The sequence below is a fragment of the Candoia aspera genome, chromosome 5 (assembly GCF_035149785.1).
Source record: "Candoia aspera isolate rCanAsp1 chromosome 5, rCanAsp1.hap2, whole genome shotgun sequence".
Classification (NCBI taxonomy): domain Eukaryota; kingdom Metazoa; phylum Chordata; class Lepidosauria; order Squamata; family Boidae; genus Candoia; species Candoia aspera.
Genome location: NC_086157.1, coordinates 10,134,698 through 10,157,888, shown reverse-complemented (window position 1 = coordinate 10,157,888; position 23,191 = coordinate 10,134,698). Strand labels below are relative to the sequence as shown.

General features: G+C 39.7%; 1 protein-coding gene across 3 annotated transcripts in view; it reads left to right on the top strand.

The window, feature by feature from the left end:
* The window catches only part of ENOX1 (ecto-NOX disulfide-thiol exchanger 1), a 156,548-nt gene that overhangs the window by 35,784 nt on the left and 97,573 nt on the right, over positions 1-23,191 (top strand). For all 3 annotated transcript variants that reach the window (XM_063304570.1, XM_063304569.1, XM_063304571.1), the window contains one exon: positions 8,709-8,921. In XM_063304570.1, the coding sequence (XP_063160640.1) occupies positions 8,709-8,921 (213 nt within the window). The remainder of the gene's footprint in view (positions 1-8,708; positions 8,922-23,191) is intronic.

Here is a 23,191-nt window from a genome sequence, read left to right as displayed (position 1 = left end):
ATTTATTTACAGAAAGCAAAACAAAAGCAAAACATATTTAAAGGACTTAGCTCTCATTGAGAGCAAGCCTGACTTGCTACATGCTGGCACAGAGAAAAAGAGGAAGTGAAACAAGTCCGGGCAGGTTCCTCCCCCCAGGCGATTGCCATCAAGCACGTGAAAGGAGACAATCAAATACAACCTCTTCACCCGGCCAAAATGATTAGGTACAATAGCAGTCTTAATCGTTAGTAGGAAAACATCAACAATAAGTGTGAAGACCGGTCATAAGTCTTTTTTCAACACTGTCATAAGTCCAAACTGTCACTAAACAAATGGTTGTTAAGTGGGGACTACCTGTATTTAAATGTTATAATAATATTTAATGAAATATATCTCTTCCCTTTCAGTCTATAACAATAGCTGTTGTTTGGGTATGAGTTATCTAAAGTGTAGATTGCCTCTTTCCTTACCTTGACAACATGTTTTGAAATATTCAATTATTTTCCTCTCCTTAATGTTATTGAAGTTTTTACAAATTACAGAGGTGTGAAATCCAATTTGCCACTTAATATACAAGAGTCAACAGACAGAATGCAGTCAGTCATAACTTCCTGCATCTCTTCATTACAAATCCTTGCAGATTTGTAACATTTGAAGCCTGCAATAACAGTGTCACAGCAGACCACAAATATTATGTGTTGGACTAGCAAGGAAGGGGTGTTGTGTTTTCAGTACACTGAGAATTTTTGTGGGATTTCATTTCCGCACCTCACTTCTTTGGTTATGATCCTGTCTGCGCTGTCGTATATTTTGCTTCAATTCACACCATGTTTTGCAGTTTTTATATCTGCCATTAAATCTCTATCAAGAATTTTAATGACTTAATATGGTATTTTTCTATTAGCTGAACTAGTTCCATTTTCCAGTATGGCATTAACAACGTTGAAATCTTTTGTTTTGTTAAGTGGATATGGTTCTTTTTTCTAAACATTTCTTAGAAGAAATATGCCAATATAACAGTGCCTTTTCATTTACATCAGTAGCAAACTGTTTTAAAAATACATCAGGGCATCTCTTTATCAAGGGGAGGGGGGTCTCGGAACCTATCCAATTTTTTATCCAATGCCTGCTTGAAATTATGTATTTTAGATTCTTCTGAAGCAAATGATTCATGCTTTTTTTCTACAGATTACATTTCATACTCCCCTCCTGCTAAACTTCCAAGGCAATTGGTTATCATTCCCTGTCGACTGACAGTAGGAGAATGGACAAAGCCTTCATCTGAGCATTTTGTGACTTTCAAGCTTTCTTCTTATCTTTTGCAGGGCATATTCAGGAAGAAAAACTCATGACTCTCCCCATCAAAACTAAACTGAGGTGTCCCCCAACACTTCCTATGTCCTTAATGGGCACTAGGGGTACAGTACACCTCAAGGGTATCTTGTTACCCCTGTGTGTGTTTATCTGGCTATGGGAAGTAGCTATTAACATGCTACTCAATGGCTAAAACGTGTTACATGTGCTAATATTGCTGGTTTAGCATATGAGTGCTTAGGATGAGTCATAGTAATGAGTGAAGCTATCATGCCAAGCGGTATGTTTCTTCTAATTGTACCAATCCTGCCACTCTGTCCTGACCCTGCAAGCCGATAAGCCAATATGCTTCTATAAGTGTAAATACCAGCACAACTAAATTTTGGTGACTCATTCACTGCTTTAAATTTTAGCCATTTTAATCATTGATCGGGAGGTATTTATAACAATGCCATCAACGCAGCATTCAGTAAGCCGCAAGAAGAATAAAATGTATAGATGAAATGTAATTTGAATCACACCGGTTTGTATTTCTAGAGCTTTGTGATATTTGTCATGTGTTCCAGGTTTCAAGGTGCTATTTTTTATTTACATTCATATTCAAATTTGGACCTTTGCAATGGGCTGTTTGAGACACCAAGCGTCACCCATCTAAACTTACTCTTAGCACCTGCTGGTGCAGTGCTGTATGCAAGTCTGAATTAACCACCATGTAGAATGAGGCAGCCGTATTTTGGAATATCTTGAAAAAGCAGCAATTATACTATATTTATTATTATTGTGGGGGGAAGAAAGGGGGGAATTTCTGAAGAACTGTGGGCAAAGCCAGCATAGCTTGAGAAGGAAGAAGCTGGAAGTGTGCAAGTACTATATAAAAAAACAAAAACAAACAACGCCCCCCCCAAGGATCTTGCCAAATGTATAGTTTGTATATATTTGTCATTCGATTCTCTACCCCTACCCCCACTTTTATTTTCTTGACTCCTCCAGTTATTAGTGAGGCCTAAATCTTTCTTCCCACAAAATTTAGGGAGACAGACAGAGAGACAGAGAGGTATGGATGGATGTGCTAGGGAACTAGTAGATTGAGATAGAGGCCCTGAACTGCATGATTAAAGCTAGGGAGCTACTATTTCCTCCAGCTTTTGTTGCAATTTCCAACACTCCTAGCAAGTACTACCAGCAATAAGGGGTGCTGGGAACTGTAGTTAGCAATATCTGGGTAGATTTCCCATCACTTTCCAGTTGTACAGATTGCACAGTGTATTTATTGGCACACCTTCTCAAACTGCATTATGTCACATATATTTGAACAGAAAGTGATCAGGAATCACATTCAGTAATGTGTTGGTCAATGTGATGACTATTCGGTCTTAGTGTAAGAGGTTAAAATAGTTAAATACTGTATTGTATGTTTAAACTCATCCACTTGACATCAAACAATATTGTACTAACAGTGGCAATATTTGTCAATTGAAGTGCTGTTCAAGTGCTGTACAGAAAAAGTTTTGTTTTTGTTTATTTGTCTGGGAGATAGATAGATAGTTAGATAGTTAGTTAGATAGATATAGATATTTCCTTCTGCCCTTCATCTAAATCAGTGTTTTTCAAACTTGGCAACTTTAAGATGTGTGGACTTTAACTCCCACAATTCCCCAGCCAGCCATGCTGGGGAATTGTGGGAGTTGAAGTCCACACATCTTAAAGTTGCCAAGTTTGAAAAACACTGATCTAAATGATCCCAGGGAAGTAAATTACAAAGGAATAAAAGATCATAAAGACTGGAAGAATGTAGCTTGATAACCAAAGTAGCAAAACGAGAATTCTACCACATTTAGAACACTTAAACGAATAGAGAAGCTTTTGCTAGCTGCTAAAGGATGTTACAGTCAGAAGGCACCATGGAGGATATTAAAAAGTTCAATATCTCTGACAAATGGTTATCCAGGCTCATTTTAAATGCTTTCTGCAAAGGAGAACCCATCATCTTCCCAGCTGTTCCGTTGTACTGCTGACCAGCTCAAATTGTTAGGAAGTTCTTTCTTAATCTTTAGACAGAATCTGCTTCCTTCCTATTTCAATGCACTGTTTTTATCCTCTCCTCTGGGGTAAAGCAGGCAAATTCTCTCCTGTCTTCTGTATTAGATAGAGAACCTTTGGACTTGCAGTCACCACATACTTTGAGGATGCCTGGTTGGAAAAGATGATGTAACTCCAGGCTTTACTATTTACTAAATGAAGCAAAAGAACATGGAGAGAAATTAAAACAAGTGGCAGATCTGCATCAGAGTCCACAGGAAACTGAGATGATGTCAACACAACACACAATGACATCATACAAATGTAATGACATCCTGGTGCCTGACATAAGTCATAACATTCGCATGACAATGTTGTCCTATTTCATGATTTGCCCTCCCTTTGTCCCACTGCTTGGTGAAAAACAATTCACTGCTGAATGGCTTGCTTTTGGCTCTGGTCTCACCGAGTTCACTAGGCAGGGAGAAAAATCTCTGCCGTCCTAAATTCCACCATAATAAACATTGCAACAGAGCAGTAGAAGAAGGGGGAAACACCAAAGTGTGAAAAGTTTGCAAGGCATTTGCCCTGCTTCTCTTTTTTTTAATGGCATAAGGCTATCCCTATATATAATTCTTCACAATTCAGAACCTGCCTCTCTGTATATACTATATTATCCCCCCCAAAAAGAACAGATTGGAAATTTAAATAAATGGATTGGAGCCACCCTAGACTGAATTAAGTATGGATGTTGCTTGTTGAGAATCAAGGAACGTGAGCCTTAAGGAATGGCCCAATTTGAAATTCAGACCTTTGATTGCTATGGATGTCCATCTCTTTTGAGCAACACTCCATCAGCTGCTATGGATTGTGGAGTATTAATTCTTTGGTCAGGAGCCTTTTCTGTAAGATTTTCCTTGCTTTGGAGTCTTGGTAGACAGAGAGCATGTATTTCCAAACTTGAAACCTTGACCTTCAAAAAGTGTTATCTTACCACAGGCGCTGTAGCTCATTGATAGATGACTCAGAAAGACATACACTGCAATTTTCATGACATGTCATGACAAGACTTAGGTGTAGCTTTCCCTAACTCTGTGCTTATTTGAGTAAATAACAAACTGGCATTGTAGCACTCATTCTGTAGAACATACATGAAATTTCAGGAAGAAATACTTCGAAAGTGCTCCAATGTATGATGGAATAGAAGGACCGTGATTCCCCAAAAGTTATCAAAGTAGCAATGCTGTATATTTTTTTAATGGTCATTCCTCCTCCAAGTAATATTTTTGAACAATGTTGCCTTTTCTCCAAAGGAGTGATTCTCCAGACTGCAAACCAAACAGCTGTAAAATTGGATTCTGTGATTTGCCTTCCCTGAGATACCTTTGCTAGCAAACATTAAATTTACTGTGGGAGATTCTGGTGAAATTGCAGGTGTTTATGAGAGGAGCGAGGGGCTCTGTTCTATTTTTGGCAAAGAAAATGTTTTCAGCTTGTAAGCCACTGGGCAGTTGACTCGTCGATTTAGTAAGCAAGTAGGGATGATGAAATTAGGATTTAAAAAAATAACCCATAGAGAGGGCAGCAAGTTAGGTAATATTGTTGTGCTGTGAATAATTTCCCTCTAGCACTTGTTAAATTGTTAGCAACTTATATGTCCTAATTATAAAACCAATGAAGTTTTTTTTCTTCTCGTAAAGAACCATCAATTAGCAATTAATGGGCTCACAAGCCTATGCAGTTTCTTGGAATATACTAAAAATTGCCTTTAATTAAATGTGGGCTTGGTGTTTTCATTCAGGAACTACTTAGTGCTCTAGAGTGCCTTCCCCCCAAAATGCCCCTATCACACCCCAAATCATAACTTCCCAAGGACTTCCAATTTTCTTCCTACCCAGCCACAACTGTTCTCCAAAACCTGCAGCCTGTTCTTTTCATTCCTTAACGATGATTGCATTGAGTACAATCTCTGAAAATAATTTTTTAAAAAAACATATAACTGAATGTATGTCTCATGAAGTATCTTGTTAAAATTGGATTAAGTATTGTCTATGTGCATGGGAGACCTAACCAACCTTGGCTGATCTAAAAAAAAAAGCTAAGTCAGAGTCTTAGCTCTGTGCCAGGGAATATTGAACCTGCAGGCTAGACTGGGATATTGAAAAAACAAATCTCAGGAGAAGACAATAGCAAACCACCTCCAGAGCACTGCCAAGAAATGTCCATGAATTCACCAGCCATATAGCATGCTCAAGGGAATCTTGACCAATACCTTAAATACACTTCTAATTGTATGATTTTGGAAACATAAAGGCAGTGTCCACTTACTTCATTTTGTGTGATAGAATGTGGTTCTGTTGAGTTCTACTCCAGTCTTCTACTGTGTTGGAGACTTATGATATGCACACCATGTGCCCCAATATCCTTCTGTAGAGCTCTGTCCCCCACACAGAAGGCAGATGCTAAAGATCATCAGCTGAGTACACTTAGAAGAAGACCCTGGACAATCAGGAGCTTTCATCCTGAGTCTTCCCTCATTCAGTTGAATACAAGTGGAGTCCTGCTTTTGAATTCCAGGCTGATTGTGCAAAGGGTGTTTTTGGTTCAGCACACAGGTAGAAATGGAAGATCCTTTCATTTGGCTGGAACATAGTTTTCTCCTAGATATGTTTCAGTAGAAAACATATTGAATAAGGTTTTCCTTAATTATATATATATATATATATATATATATATGTATGTATGTATGTATGTATGTATGTATGTACCTTAACCAAAAACAATCTATTGATAATGATGCATTCATGTGAGGATCCCTTCCCTTAATTGGTCTTTCTTTGTGCCCTCTGCCCATCTATTTCTTTGTCGTTTGGATTGCATGCAGGTAGAACAGTGTTATTATCCCAGTGATAAGCAGTCTGGTGATATCCAGATGTTTGGGCTAGAGCTCTCACAATCCATTTCCATTGGACCTGCTGGCTTGTACTGGTGGGAAATCAGCCAGATCCCATTCTACGCCCAATTTATGCACATTACAGTGCAGAACACTGACGTTTGGGGTCTTCTTCTAACTGAGCAACTCAAAAGCAAACTTGGAAGCTGAAATTTCAAGTAGGAGAGTAGTAAGAGTGAATTTCATAATCACTGGCCATTTTGCACCTCAGAGTTATCTCTCCCCCCGCCCCCTTTGCTTTCCTTTTGCAGAGTTTCAGATGAGAGTCTGGAATGGGGAAATCTTATACCCTGTAAGGCCTTGGTCTCCATTCCTATTAAAATACAGAGCAGTACGCCTTGTGATATGATGTGAAGTTTGTGTTGGAAACACTGGTGAAAAAATGCTCAATAGAATGAAATTGTATAAGATAGGCAGATGGGAAAGACAGGAGAAATTGGAAGAGAAGATCATTTGGAGCCCCCAAAGGGAGACTGGGATGATTTTGTAATAAACATTTTGCGTGAAAGGACTCTGAAGGCTAGACGAGTTGCAATTTTATAATGGCCAGTTCTGCTCTTATCTGCAAAATCATCTCGTTACATGAGACTTTGCAATGCAATGAAGTAATTTTGTGAAAGAAGGTTCCATTAGAGCTGCCGACACAGTTGCTGACATTTACATCTTCTGTTGAGTAATCAAGATTAAAAGTGCCTTCTGAAAATTTTGTTTTTGCCTCAGTGACTTTGATTTACTTAATTTGCTTTAGCAACTGATTGAAATCAAAAACAGCCTCTTGGAGGCACATCCTTCAATCTGGATGTGCATAAAATGCATTGATCAAAGAAGCACAGCTCTCTTCCCAGAATCTCATAGACAAATCTTCATGAATGGCACATTTTACTTTGCTGCTTTCTTTTCTGCTTGTCCTAAGATCAGCCCTTGCAGTGAATCATCACAAAAACGATTCTGGCAGCTATAGGCCTGACTGATTACCTTATTCTTTCAATTATTTACAACTATTTAACCTTTCCATGGGATATACACATAACATTGGTTCAGTATGTAAATTTCTCCCCCCAAAAAATGGAGGAGTTCATATTCTAAGGCAGTGTTTCTCAACCTTAGCAACTTTAAGATGTGTGGACTTCAACTTCCAGAATTCCCCAGTGATGCTGGAAGTTAGTCCACACATCTTAGTTTCTGGGGAGTTGAAGTCCACACATCTTAAAGTTGCTTAGGTCAAGAAACACTGTTCTAGGGGCTTGTAAACATGAGTTAATGCTTGATCTGGGTCTTGGCATGAGCGCAGCCAATTGTAGGACTGGGATATCTAGAGAACTAAACTCAAAGGGGAATAAGAACCTTAAATAGATGAGTCAGATGGTGATTTGTAGACTGTTGTATAATTTCCTTGGCAGGATGGAGCATCTTTGATCCAGGAACTCAGTGAGTTTACAGAGCCAGGCTTTTATTAGTGTTCCGATCACCTACTATTGTTTCTGGAATATGAAAGTTGCATTTGGTCCATTTGCTTGCACCTCATTCATCTTTCCTCTGTGGTCGTAATGAATAGTGATGCTAGAGCCAGAGGTTCATAGCCCTAGAGTTGAGAAAGCATCTGGCAGGGAAGTCAGTGGGATGGAGGGTGGGGAAAAATGCTGAGAAGAATGAAAGAGATGAGGTTGGGTGGAGCACCTGGTGTCCTCAAACCCGGTACTGGAGATCATGCTGGTGGTGCAAATGGTCCAACCCCTTATAGAATGTGTTTTATTCATCAATGACCGAAATAAAGTTTCTATGTCTATGTCTACCCCTTTACAGCATTAGGACCCCTCCCCAGTCACTGGGTGCCTTTCAGAACTTTTTCAATATTTCTCAGACTTGTGGGACTGATTCAGAGATTTAACTCTGACTTATTTCTGGGGATAGAACATTAAGGAGAAAAAAAACCCTCTCATCTTGGAAATCAGTGAGTTTTATACACCAACACAACATGCCTTCTACTTCACATGGATCTTAGAGCAGCACGATAGTGAAAGAAACCTCTCATCTGGAATCACTCATGTTTGCAGGGGTGCTTGTAAAACAGTTGCACACTAAAGGATCCTATTGGAAAGATTAACAGTGCACCTATAAATGCTTCATCTTCCTCTGGCTCGGGTTGGGGGGAATCTTAAGAATACTTAGCATTTAATTATTCCCAGAGTGAATCTACTTCATATTGCTGTGACAGCATAAGGAGTGAATGAAAATTCAAGCCACAACATTTACAACACTCATGATAATCAGTGCTTTAGAGGGCAATTTATAAAGTTTTATATCAGAGGTGTTAAGCCAAACCTAGTATAAGATACATCATAAATATTGTTAATGGGACAATTAATTCACACGGGCTGAAATCTATTCACAGCCAAAGAATGTGATCATAATTTTAGCTTCTTGAATGGATTTGTTCTAGATGACAGCAAATTTTCAGAGGCCATAGTAGTGTTACTTACCTGGATAGAACGAGGTGAGGTGAACCGTCGCACATCCAACCAATTCTATTCCATGGTGCAATCAGCCAACAGCCACGTCCGCCGACTGATGAATGAAAAAGCAACTCATGAACAAGAGATGGAGCAAGCCAAGGAAAATTTTAAGCATGCCTTAACAGGGATACTCACTCAATGTAAGTAAACCCAGTTAGTCCTGTATGGTTATTGTTATGTTAGTGGTTTAATGGTGATAGGTTTGTAATCACGAGGGTAAGTAATTGTGGTCTAGTCATTTTCTATTATTCATATATTGAGAGCATTTTGGGGAAGATCAAGGACCAGTCCTAAGCTTTTGCATCTCAAGGTGAGCAAAGTTACTGTATTTGTTAATTGTCTGAAGAAGTATAAGAATGAAGAAAACTAGTCAGAGGATATTACTCTTTTGGTCAGCTGGTGTGAACAAGACCATTTATATTTACATAGAAGCAAAGAGATAAAAATTGAGACAGAGATTTCTGTCTTCATATAAGCACCAATAGGAGCTCAGATATTGGTGAGTGACAAGGAACAGGATCTTCAGATGTTGCAGGTAACTTGATGAAAACACTGACCCCGGTAAACCAGTTTTCAAAGGAGAAATTATATATTGAGTGTCATGACGATGAGAATAAAAAATAAAACTGCCAAGAGTTGTAAAACAGATATACAAATTTCTGGTTTGGCCAAATATTTTGAAGGCACCTTAAAAATGATCTTGTACAGTTAGAAAAAGTGCAGAAACAGAACAAATAAAATGCTGAAAGGATTGGGGCAACCTCCAGAGGCTATATTTGACTTAGAAAAAAGGCAAGAAAAGGCGATAGGATAGCTGCTTGGACACAACTTTAAAGCCTGAGTCATCTACTGAAGCTAAATGGTGGAAGATTTAGGACAGATGAAGTGCTGCAGTTTTTCATGTACCTAATCTATGGTATTTATAAACATGATACATTCCTGTAGCTACCCAACTTGATGACTTGATGACTTTGACAGTGATTAGTAACTACAGGTGTTGAATGGCTGCTATCAAAATATTACTTCTGTTATCAGGGCTGTAAACTTCTTAATGTCCATCCAAGAGAACATGAAGGGCTAATGTTCTAATGTTCTACTTGTGGACTTAGCCCTGGGACCTGGTAGGGCCACTATGAGAACAAAATATCAGAGTAAGTAGCTTTGGGGATGATCAAACGTATCTAATAAGGTAAAAAACATGAGGAAGATGTTTTTACCAGTTTGGAAGAAAGAGATGTCACTAAATGAGCATTGAAACAATAAAACTCATAATTGCAAGGAAGAGAATAAGGACTATACAGTATTCTTACATAGCACTCTGGTAACAGAAGATTCAACCTTAACTATTTGGTACTTGATGTGCCTGCTGCAATTAGTTCTCTCTTTTCTATCCCTGAAAAATTATTGCATCTGAAACTCAAGACAGACTGTTCATCAGATTTAGCCAAACCCAAACTGCTGAGTTAAACTAGCCTGTTTTGGATTGGAACTGTGGCCAAATGGTGAAGTAGCTTCCTTGCAAAACAGTCCAGACTGAAGGCTCTGGCATCGCTGCATGGCTGTGGTGTGTGCAGAATGTTCCATTTCTCTGCAAAATAGCAAAATGGGATGAGCAGTAAGGGAGTGGACTGGAGGTAATTGGTTGGGTCTGTGCAGGGAAACGGTTCCTCAACAGCTTTCAGAGGAGAGCTTTGGAGAGATGCTTGTTTTTCCTTTTTACAGCAAATTGGGATGTGCTAAAAATAAGTGTAAGGGAACGCCCATTGCAATGCACTGTTTGATTCTAAATGACATGTTGTCAGTGTTGGTTTGGCCCAAATAAAGTGGTCCATTTTTCAGGGCAGACGTTGAGTGGTTGTCAAGCCCCGAGTAGCTGGAAAACTAAGAAGTGAGAACCTCACGGACTTCAGGAAGGCATATTTTGTGCTAGTCTTGAAAACGCTAAGTGCAAATTACCGGGCAGACTTGGAGTGAGTCAGTTCAGGTGGAGTCTCTTGGAAATGCTTTCTTCCTAAGGCTGCCCCCTCTGGGATGTGCTGCATCTTTTCACCTGCACTGCACTCATGCCCGTCCTCCTCTTCCTTCCCCTGCTCTTCCTTCCCACAACCTCTCACATCGCTGCGCACAGCCTTCTATTCTGCAGCACATACAGGAGGCAGAAGTAGCTCTGCGTTAGTGAAGTAAATTATGTTGTGTAAGCTGCCTTGGGGAGGCAGTGTGTATTTGAAGGGGAGAGAATTCAGATAAATAGAGAGGCAAACGTCAAGGATGATATGCAAATTGTAGGGAGTTTTGTACCTAAACATATTAATTCTTTAAAGTGGATTCCACTCCAGAAAGAGGAATCTGCTGCAGAAGTTTTGGCAGGAAGTGCATCCCATTGATTTTCTGCAAATGCGCACTTAGCAGATGAGCTCCTTCCAATATTTAATGCTGGCAGCTTTTCTTTGGAGAAAATGTGATTGGTTCTGTTGCCTTAATGGCCCTTCCTTATAAAACAATAATCAGAATAATGGCCCACTGAATTTATTTTATCTTCTTAAAATAGAAATACAGTTTGCTATTTCAACGATGAAAACACATTCTTACAGTCAAGATGAAGAAAAAATAAACCTAACTTTAATTTTTTCAGATCATGTGGGAAATAGTTTCCGGAACCTATGAGCAATGATTATTGGAACGATGTTTTATTCATGCCTAATCTAATGTGTAAAAATTTCATATGCCATGATTAAATATAAAATATTTAACAGTTCTCAGCAACAGAATGTACACAAGTATATAAACGAAGAACCAGATGTACAACAATCGTTTCTCTGAAAACATTTAATGTCATGAATCCCTAAATTAGATTCCTTTAGTGCGTTTTAGAAATGAATAGTCTACATTGCATATAATATTTTACCTAAGACATTAAGTATAACTGTTGTTTGCAGATGGAAAGGCCATGATTTGTAAGTGGAGTTAGAGCTGTTCACAATATTTTTTAAAATAAGTATATCAGGTTTGCTTTTGAATCCATGTTTCTTAAAGTTCTCAATATCGCATAATATTAAATAGCTTTTTTTAAAAAGAAAAAGAAGGATTAGTTCTTTTTTTTTTTTAGAAAAAGAAAGAAGTAAAAGAAACATTGAAATAAAACATTTTAATAATCATCATTATTTCCTCTTGGGTTTAATACATCAATTATACATCTTAATTGGATGTATAAGTTTGCATAGGATGGCCTATTGCCTCAATGTCTTGAGTGACATTGTTTAATGAAAGAGTAGACCAAACATTCAACTTATTCTGATATTTGGCATTGGTTATATTTATTTGTCAAATTTTTATCACTGCCCATCTCCCCCCAAGGAGGGACTCTGGGTGGTTGACAATAGAAATAAAACTTAAAATTCAATACAGACTATACATAATACATTAAATAAATGTATATATTTAATTAATAGATTAATTAAATAATACATTAAAATAAATACAACAGAAGATAAAAATATAAGATGCAATAAAATCCAGATGGCAGTACAGTTTTACTTCAGTCCGTGAATATATAAGGGGCCATTTTAGGGCACCAGCCGTCCCCAAGAATGACTATTCTCCTCCCCACCCCAGGTGCGATGGCAAAACCAGGTCTTTTACAGAAGTCCAGGAGAGAGGGGGCTTGCCTGACCTCCGGGGGAGGAATATATATCCCTAGTTGTCTCAACATGATGTCTGAGAAGAGTTCTCAACATCTTCATTCATGGTGGTGGGACAAGACCTGCTCAGGTTGAGGAGAAACACTGTCGTTCTGTGGAATATAACTTAAGAGCCATTGTTCTAGATGGTGTGTTCCTATAGTTCCTGCATCATTTAGCACAGCAGTCCCAAAGTTAGTGCCCTCCTTACGTGTTGGCACTGCCACTTCTAGATGGCATCTGAAGGTGCCAGGGTTAAGTGGGCCAGTTTAGGATTAAACCTGGAGAGCCATAAACATTAGCGCTTGCAATACTTGATACAAGAAGTTACTTGGATGCTTATTATAGAATCAGGACCCTTCAGCTACTCTCCTGAGAATTGACATAAAGAAGAAACAGATTACCGGTGAGGTTTTTAGGCATCAGTTGTACCGCATGAGCACAGCTCTCCTGAAATAAATCTGTCCTGAGCCATGCCAAGGGCATGCTTCTATATTTGCTTCTCTCCTTTTTTCCCTGGGAAGCATGCTATCTGGCAGTTTGTTAGTGAAATATAATGTGCTAAGACCCCAGTTTTAACACAGGTTTAGTGGTTCTACCACAGATGCTTTAGTTTCACAGTTGCATCCATTCCAATTGCTGTTGAAACATACTGTTTGGTTCTTCCTAAACTTGATTGATTGATTGATTATGTGACATCAAGTCGTTTTTGACTCCTAGCGACCACATAGATAGATTTTCTCCATGATGATCCCTCCCTAACCTGTTCTTTCAGATTTCCAATGGTGCACTACATAATAATCCCAGATAGGAAGCTGATTTAATAAGATTTAATGACTTCCAGGTGAATGCAAATAGAACTGTAGCCTGGGGCATCTGCATTAGTACATTGCAAACAAATACTGTAGATAAAAACTCACATAACAGGCACACTTTCACAAATCTTGTGGCTCACTGCAGCAGAGATGGGCAACTGTAGGGCTTGGACTTTCCATCCAGATTGCGTCAATGAAATTGGGGGAAAATTTAGCAATCTTCAATAATACAACTGTTAGCACTCAGATTGATAGAGTGAAGCATCTGCTAGGCTAAGTGAAGACTGCAGAAGAGAAATGTGTAACTCTTATTTTGGCTTGGTCTTCCTTGATAAAATATGGATACCACCAGGCAATGGTGAAGAACTGGTTGAAAGAGAGAGAGTCCAGTTTGAGTTTAATAAAATAGGACCTGGGGATATTGAGCCTGAATGTGTTCAGATTTCCAAAGCCAGGTGGATTGCCTTCCAGAATACTGAACCTTCTATCCATTACAGGTAGTCCTCACTTAATGACCATTCGTTTAGTGACAGTTCAGACTTACGACGGTGCTGAAAAAAATGACTTACAACTGGTGCTCCCACTTTCAACTGTGGCAACATCCCTGCGGTCACATGATCATGATTTGGATGCTTGGCAACCGGTTCGCATTTATGACCACTGCAGCATCCTGTGGTCATGTGATTGCCATTTTCAACCTACCTGGCTGGCTTCCAGCATGCAAAATCAATAGGGAACTGCCTGATTCACTTGAAATAAAATTTGTTGTAAGGCTGTGAATAATCAGCAACTCAAAAAACACAGTATAAAACTAATATTGATTTATATAAACTAGATTTAATACAGAAAACATTCTAATGAAGAGCATGGAGACAGGAAATAAAGAAATAAAAGTAAGGTACATCTATGCAACCAGTTCCGTCTTTGTTGTACTTCATGAGGTCATAGCAGCCTGAATTAAATATATTTTAAAGCTGTTCCTACTTGACGGCCATATGGTTCGCTTAATGAACATAGTGATTTGCTTAATGGCCGCTGCACAAAAGGTTGTAAAATTGGGTTGGATTTGCTTAATGACCACTTTGCTTAGCAACCAAAATTCCGGTCTCAATTGTGGTCATTAAGCAAGGACTACCTGTATCTTTGAAAGGCCTGGGAAATGAGTTGAAGTACCAGATGATTCTGTATCTTGTGCTGGCCTGAATCCTTTGCTACGTTGGCTCCATGCTGGATCTCAGGGCTTGTTTTAGTTAATGGTCTTGTTTAGCACAATAGATTTATCATGTGCTGTGTGGTGCAGAGTGGCAGGTGGCAGTATCCAGTGGAAGCCGGATTCTCTCTCGGGTAGCCGGCTCAGGTCGACTCAGCCTTCCACCCTTCCGAGGTTGGTAAAACGAGCACCCGGCTTGCTGGGGAAGGTGACGACTGGGGGAGGCAATGGCAAACCACCCCGCTACAGTCTGCCAAGAAAACGTTGCGAAAGCAGCGTCCCCCCAGAGGGTCAGACATGACTTGGTGCTGGCACAGGGGACCTTTCACCACCATATTAAAGCCTTGTGCCATGTGTCACTTGCCATATTTTGAATGTAAAGCCTTGTCCGCACCAAAAGAATACCCTGTTATTACATTGCCACGAATGAGGCTTCTGAATTACTAATGTCACTCCTCAGAATACATCTTTGTGCAGATTTGGTTATGAGATCTGAGGCAGGTGGAAATTCAAGTATTCTCAAAAAAAAAAAAAAAAAAGACATTTTGGCCATTGAATTATTTCCCTTCCAAGAAAGGGAAACGTTGAGAGCAAGCTGTACCCACAGATAAGCTCATTTGTGCAAATAGAATGGCTAAACACACTTTTTTCCAGTGGAAAATGAATTTCTTAGATGAATGAGATTCCAAGCATTCATTTCATTTTTAAAAATGTAGTTCTTGTGATTATAGGCAGTCTTGTACTGAGGCATGGCCTCTGTAGCATATCGCAAGCGGGATACCCTCTTATTCATTGGTTTGTGAGACGTGCCGTATATCCTGCCTTTCCTCCAGGAGCTCAGGAAATCCCTAGGCCTCCACTGCTCCGCTGTCAGTGCAAGGGAAATTGCTCAGTGAATGGCTAAGCCTTTGAAAATGCCTATTTTCAAGTTAGAGAAGATTCTTTAGCTCTTCAGAGGGCTGAGTGGCAATCCTTTGTCCGTGTTGTACAATCTCCTGTAATATCACGTTCATCGTGTTTTGGCATCTGCACTTGGATCAGGATAACCTGGTGCTTCTACACAACACTGTACCTCTCAGCTGTCTCTTCCTTCTACTTTCTGGTATACGGTACCCCCCTTTTTCCTAACCTGCTGCTAAACGTTTCATGAAAGGCTTGGCTTGCTTTTATCTGCTGGTCTCCTTTCCAATCCTTGCTTGTCATCTCCCCTGTTCTCTCCATGTTGTCCATAGGCCACCATTGCTGCTCCCATTTCTCTCCTAGCATGAAAGGTATTTTATTTATTTATTTATTTAAAACATTTGTGTACCAAGTCCCCTTAAAAATCTCAAAGCAGTTTTTATATATGGTTACTGCTGTGAGACGATTACTGTATATGCGCAAAAATGGAAAGACCTTGAAATACCCACAATGGAGGAATGGTTGGTGAAGATGGTGGAACTCACAGAGATGGCAAAATTAATGTGTTCGCTTAGAGAATGATCAGCAACTACATTTATCAGTGACTGGAAACCTCTGATGGACGTTTTGCTGGAAAAAGAGAAAAATGAACTTGTGATTTATGGGTTTGAAGATTAGAAGGGCTAGCTTATGGAAAGAAGGAAATTATGATGTAGTCTTAGAGACAGAGAGGGTAAAATATAAATGCATTTGTAACCACTGTCATAAAGATTGGAAGCCGCTTCTTTATAATCCTTTTCTTTTCTTTTTTCTTTTCTTTTCCTTTTCTAATTTCTTTCTTACTTATTCACTATTCTTCCTTTCTTTTTTCTTTTCTAATATTTGTATTGTTTTTACCTTGTTAAAAATTTATTCAATAAACATTATATTAAAAAAAACCCTCAAAGCAGGAGACTTACGTGCCTTGAACAGAGATCTACCCTTCTTTATTTTTCATAGAACTAAAGTATTTTCTTCCCAGATACATATTTTCTTACATAATCCATCTCTGCTTTCCACTTGAGTCAAGACTATTAACTTTTCCCCACAATCCCTCAATCCCAGCACTGAAATTGCTCCATTCTTTTGATGACTGAAGAGTGCTTATCTTCTACTTGAACCGAACAGCATCATTCTGAAAAGACTAGCATCTGTGTTTTGGCCTTACAAGCCATCTTGCTCCTTATGGAAAATGGGTAGTGACAACCATCAAACTTAGTTATGAGCTTGCCGAATAATGCTGCCCCTTTTAGATCCATGCTCATTTTGCAAGAATAATAATAGTGTCTACAGCCTTCCTTCACAAAATCTTCCATCAAGCTGTTCCAGGCAGTTTCTTGGCTTCAGGATTCCCTTCCACTCAACACTCTTGACTGAAACCCTGCTCTCAGAGAGATGCAGTCTTTGGAAGAGCAGTTTTTTTTTTGCCCACCTCATGTTCTGCCTGGTCCTTCTCCAGGTAGTAAGATAGTGGGACCAAGATGAAGAAGAAGTGGTTTTACCTGGACCTCTTTGCCTGATCACCATTGAATTCTCACAGTCTACCAATCTACCCAGATTAGTGGAAGGTGACCTCAACATTCCTTGTTGGATCAGTCTCAGGACTGTAGGAGGTATAGTACAAACAACAGTTAGTCATATTGGTACATGAAGAGGTACATTTTCAGGGATTCTGCAAATTCTAGAAGACTCCGAATGCAAAAGGACATAATCCACGTGTGTGAGCTGTGGTAGAAAACACACTGAAATAATTTACCTAAGCAGCTTGGGGGATCCAAACAATTGTTTTATTGAATATAGTGAGTCACTAGTCCCTAAACCTAGGGGCAGAGAACCCCAATGTAAGGTTATCATGAGCTTCTACAAGATCCACACATATAATTTACATGACATGTACAGTGAAATCATCAGTTGCTTAGTAAAGAAGCTAAATAAAAAATTCTTGCTGAGTCCCGTAATCTTGAGTGTGAAGGCACTACAAAGGGGTTCTTTGATATGTGTCATTTCTATTTTATTAGGGAGTATATGTGATAAGGATGTGCAGCCTGTCCCACCAATCTTGAAGGAAACTGGCTTTTTTCATCAAGGAATGGAGCCCAGGAACTTTCAGGCATGACGATGCAATAGATAGGCTTTACCATCTATAAGCTGACTACTGCAGCAATACTTTGACCAATGACTTTATTTTATCTATAACTAGACCTCTAACTTTACTATTAAACCAAGTAGTACCAGTTTTTTAAAAAGAATTTTATTAAATTTCAGAAAAAGAAAACATGCAAAAAACAAACAAACAAAAAACTAAAAAAGTGTGAGAACACAAGAGACAAAATTTAAATAGATTACAGAGAGCAGTGACTTCTGACTTTAAACATCAAGGAAACACAGCAATTTCCCATAATCAATCCCTTACTCTATATTAAACGAAAATCACATTATTTCTATAAGTCAACCCCTTAGCACATTATAAAAATCACTAAATACCATTGCTCCCTCCCCTTATATTAAAAGAAAAGAAAATCATTAGCAAATCACCTAATCAACCTCCCCCCCTAAAATAACAATTACTTAATTATTCCCTTCCTACTACTATTCTGTACATTCCTGTCTACTATAATAAAGATCAAAAATAAAAAAGCAATGGCAAAAGTAAATTGTTTGCCATTATAATTAATAACACAAGAAACATGAATTAATATTATTTTTAAAAAAAACCTTAATAAACATAATCCCAATCATTAATGATAAGTAAAATCATCCAAAGCCAAAAGACCATCCAGATAAATATTTTAGGTCCCTTAAACCCACTTCAAAATAAACCAAGACATTTACATATCCTCATAATAAACACTTCAGCAAAGGATCGTTACCTTGTCGTGGTGCTGGAGCTTGAGCACCTCAATGATGCCATGAGCTAAACCGTGAAGGGCCACCCAAGATGGGAAGGTCATGACAGAGAGGTCAGACTAAATGCGATCCCTGGGGAAGGTAATGGCAACCCACCACAGTATTCTTGCCGTGAAAGCTAAATGGATCAGTACAACCAGAGATATGTTGGTATACCATCGGAAGATGAGACCCCCAGGTCGGAAGATCGTCAAAATGCTACTGGAGAGGAGCAGAGGATGAGTTCAACTAGCCCCAGACATGACGACGCAGCTAGCTCAAAGCCGAAAGGATGGCTAGCAGCCAACGGTGCTGGTGGTGAACGGCGAATCCGATGTTCTAAGGATCAACAAACCATTGGAACCTGGAATGTAAGATCTATGAGCCAGGGGAAATTGGATGTGGTTATTGGTGAGATGTCAAGATTAAAGATAGACATTTTGGGCATCAGTGAACTGAAATGGACTGGAATGGGCCACTTCACATCAAATGACCACCAGATCTACTACTGTGGACAAGAGGACCACAGAAGAAATGGAGTAGCCTTCCTAATTAATAGTAAAGTGGCTAAACCAGTGCTTGGATACAATCCAAAAAACGATAGAATGATCTCAATTCGAATTCAGGGCAAGCCATCTAACATCACAGTGATCCAAATATACGCCCCAACCACAGATGCTGAAGAAGCTGAAGTAGAGCAGTTCTATGAGGATCTGCAGCACCTACTGGACAACACGCCTAAAAGAGACGTTATTTTCATCACAGGAGACTGGAATGCTAAGGTGGGCAGTCAAATGACACCTGGAATTACAGGTAAGCATGGCCTGGGCGAACAAAATGAAGCAGGACATAGGCTGATCGAATTTTGCCAAGACAACTCACTCTGCATAACAAATGCTCTCTTCCAACAACCTAAGAGACGGCTTTATACATGGACTTGACTAGATGGACAACACCGAAATCAGATTGACTACATCCTTTGCAGCCAAAGGTGGCGGTCATCTATACAGTCGGTAAAAACAAGATCTGGAGCTGACTGTAGTTCCGATCATGAACTTCTTATTGCACAATTTAGGATCAGACTCAAGAGCTTAGGGAAGACCCACAGATCAGCTAGATATGAGCTCACTAATATTCCTAAGGAATATGCAGTGGAGGTGAAGAATAGATTTAAGGGACTGGACTTAGTAGATAGGGTCCCGGAAGAACTATGGACATAAGTTTGCAACTTTGTTCAGGAGGCGGCAACAAAATACATCCCAAAGAAAGAGAAAACCAAGAAGGCAACACGGCTGTTTGCTGAGACACTAGAAGTAGCCCAAGAAAGAAGGAAAGCAAAAGGCAACAGTGATAGGGGGAGATATGCCCAATTAAATGCAAAATTCCAGAGGTTAGCCAGAAGAGAGAAGGAATTATTTTTAAACAAGCAATGCGTGGAAGTGGAAGAAGACAATAGAATAGGAAGGACAAGAGACCTCTTCCAGAAAATTAGAAACATTGGAGGTAAATTCCAGGCAAAAATGGGTATGATCAAAAACAAAGATGGCAAGGACCTAACAGAAGAAGAAGAGATCAAGAAAAGGTGGCAAGAATATACAGAAGACCTGTATAGGAAGGATAACAATATTGGGGATAGCTTTGATGTTGTGGTCAGTGAGCTAGAGCCAGACATCCTGAAGAGTGAGGTTGAGTGGGCCTTAAGAAGTATTGCTAACAACAAGGCAGCAGGAGATGACGGTATCCCAGCTGAACTGTTCAAAATCTTGCAAGATGATGCTGTCAAGGTAATGCATGCTATATGCCAGCAAATTTGGAAAACACAAGAATGGCCATCAGATTGGAAAAAATCAACTTATATCCCCATACCAAAAAAGGGGAACACTAAAGAATGTTCAAACTATCGAACAGTGGCACTCATTTCACATGCCAGTAAGGTAATGCTCAAGATCCTGCAAGGTAGACTTCAGCAATTCATGGAGTGAGAATTGCCAGATTTACAAGCTGGGCTTAGAAAAGGCAAAGGAACTAGGGACCAAATTGCCAATATCCGCTGGATAATGGAAAAAGCTAGGGAGTTTCAGAAAAACATCTATTTCTGTTTTATTGACTATTCTAAAGCCTTTGACTGTGTGGACCATAACAAATTGTGGCAAGTTCTTAGTGGTATGGGGATACCAAGTCATCTTGTATGCCTCCTGAAGAATCTGTATAATGACCAAATAGCAACAGTAAGAACAGACCACGGAACAACGGACTGGTTTAAGATTGGGAAAGGAGTACGGCAGGGCTGTATACTCTCACCCTACCTATTCAACTTGTATGCAGAACACATCATGCAACATGCTGGGCTTGAGGAATCCAAGGCTGGAGTTAAAATAGCTGGAGGAAACATTAACAATCTCAGATATGCAGATAATACCACTTTGATGGCTGAAAGTGAAGAGGAACTGAGGAGCTTTATGATGAAGGTGAAAGAAGAAAGTGCAAAAGCTGGCTTGCAGCTAAACCTCAAAAAAACCAAGATTATGACAACCAGCTTGATTGATAACTGGCAAATAGAGGGAGAAAATGTAGACGCAGTGAAAGACTTTGTATTTCTAGGTGCAAAGATTACTGCAGATGCTGACTGCAGTCAGGAAATCAGAAGACGCTTAATCCTTGGGAGAAGAGCAATGACAAATCCCGATAAAATAGTTAAGAGCAGAGACATCACACTGACAACAAAGGTCCGCATAGTTAAAGCAATGGTGTTCCCTGTAGTAACATATGGCTGCAAGAGCTGGACCATAAGGAAGGCTGAGAGAAGGAAGATCGATGCTTTTGAACTCTGGTGTTGGAGGAAAATTCTGAGAGTGCCTTGGACTGCAAGAAGATCAAACCAGTCTGTACTCCAGGAAATAAGGCCAGACTGCTCACTTGAGGGAATGATATTAAAGGCAAAACTGAAATACTTTGGCCACATAATGAGAAGACAGGACACCCTGGAGAAGATGCTGATACTAGGGAGAGTGGAAGGCAAAAGGAAGAGGGGCCGACCAAGGGCAAGATAGATGGATGATATTCTAGAGGTGACGGACTTGTACCTGGGGGAGCTGGGGGTGTTGACGACCGACAGGAAGCTCTGGCGTGGGCTGGTCCATGAAGTCACGAAGAGTTGGAAGCGACTAAATGAATAAACAACAACATAATAAACACAGAGCTATTTTCTTAAAGAAATCAAACAGCCCAACTGCTCCCCTCACAAACACAGACTTCTCCTCAGAAAACCTCCCATACATAATAACCCCTTCTTTTCCACAACATTCCATCAGAAAGTCAAATTCATTCATGTCTTGCAGCTCAATTTCTCCCTTTAAGTTCTTCAATTCAGCATTGTCAATTTCATCCAGGATTTCAACAGAAGCCCAAATCTCACTCTTAGGAAGGACATTTCCATCACTGTTAGATTCTTCAGTTTTGTCCACAACATCCCCAACTAGATGACACATTTTAGACAACATGTTTTCCACAATGCTCTGAATGTCTTGCATAATAACTTGGCAGGAATCAGAAAAATCTGCTTAATATCTGCTTTAATGTCTCAGTGAAAGTCAGAGAAAGCCTGGTTAAGATCCTCCATGTCTGAGGCAGTAAGTTATGGTGCTCCCTAGATACTTACCAGGCAGAAGTGAAAGGTAATGGAAAATTTCCGAACTGAGTTAAGGTAAGATAACAGACAGTTCCCAGAGAAAGTAGCAGCAGGAAAGTAAACATTCAGAACAGCAGATTCAACATGTAGGAAAAATGCTAAAATCTTCAAAATTAGCACAGAAATAGTAACAGGGAGATGATAACATACTCTCAACCCTCCTTAGTATTGGATGGAAAGCAAAGTCCAAAGCTTTAAAAAAAAATAGTAATAATCACAAAAATAATGATAAGCACCAAGAGAGATCATTTCTCCATAATGTAGAAAGCCTCTCTTAGGGTAGAAATACTTTAAAAAAATAATAGATTGGGTACTTCAGAAATGGGGTGGCTGGACTTGATGTCCCTTTAAGGCTGCAGCATGGCTTGGAAATGGTGATGTCCCAGCCTCCCGGTGAAGTCTTACCAACTGATTGCGAATGCTGTTTACAATCTCCTGGCTGCAACTCATCATCTGGAGGACAAATGGGTCAATTCCGGCTGGCTGGGGAATTCTGGGAGTTGAAGTCGACACGTCTTCAAGTGGCCAAGTTTGAAAAACACTGATCTAGAAAGCGATCAAGGCAGACAACACTCTAGACACAGAGTCGATAAGGGCAGTGCTGTGATGGCTACAGCAAGTTATCACTGGTGAGCTTTGGCTGTATCAGAGTGCCAATGGGATTCTGCTCCAAAGAAAACTGAATCAGGGCTGCAGCTCACTGACCCAGGAGCACCATTGAGAATGGTGAGGATGTCACTGAAAGGTGTGAATTTTTTTGCTCCATTTTTAGGAATGCCAAGAGTATTAAAGACACTTGGTTGCCCCCCCTGCCACCACCACCAAGCTTCCTGCTCCTATACCCCCTTCTTAAAAACTTCCAACTTGTCCTGCACAGCACCAAATTGCATAATAGAAAGGGAGCTGAAAAATAGTTGAATGTTGGTGTTGGTCTGGATTTGTTTATTTATTTGTTTAATTTATTTTCTATCCTGTCTTTATTATTTTTATAAATAACTCAAGGCGGTGAACATACCTAATGCTCCTTCCTCCTCCTATTTTCCCCACAACAACAACCCTGTGAGGTGAGTTGGGCTGAGAGAGAGGGACTGGCCCAAGGTCGCCCAGCTGGTTTTCATGCCTAAGGCGGGACTAGAACTCACCGTCTCCTGGATTCTAGCCCATTGAACCATATGATCCCAGTGGCCTACCACTG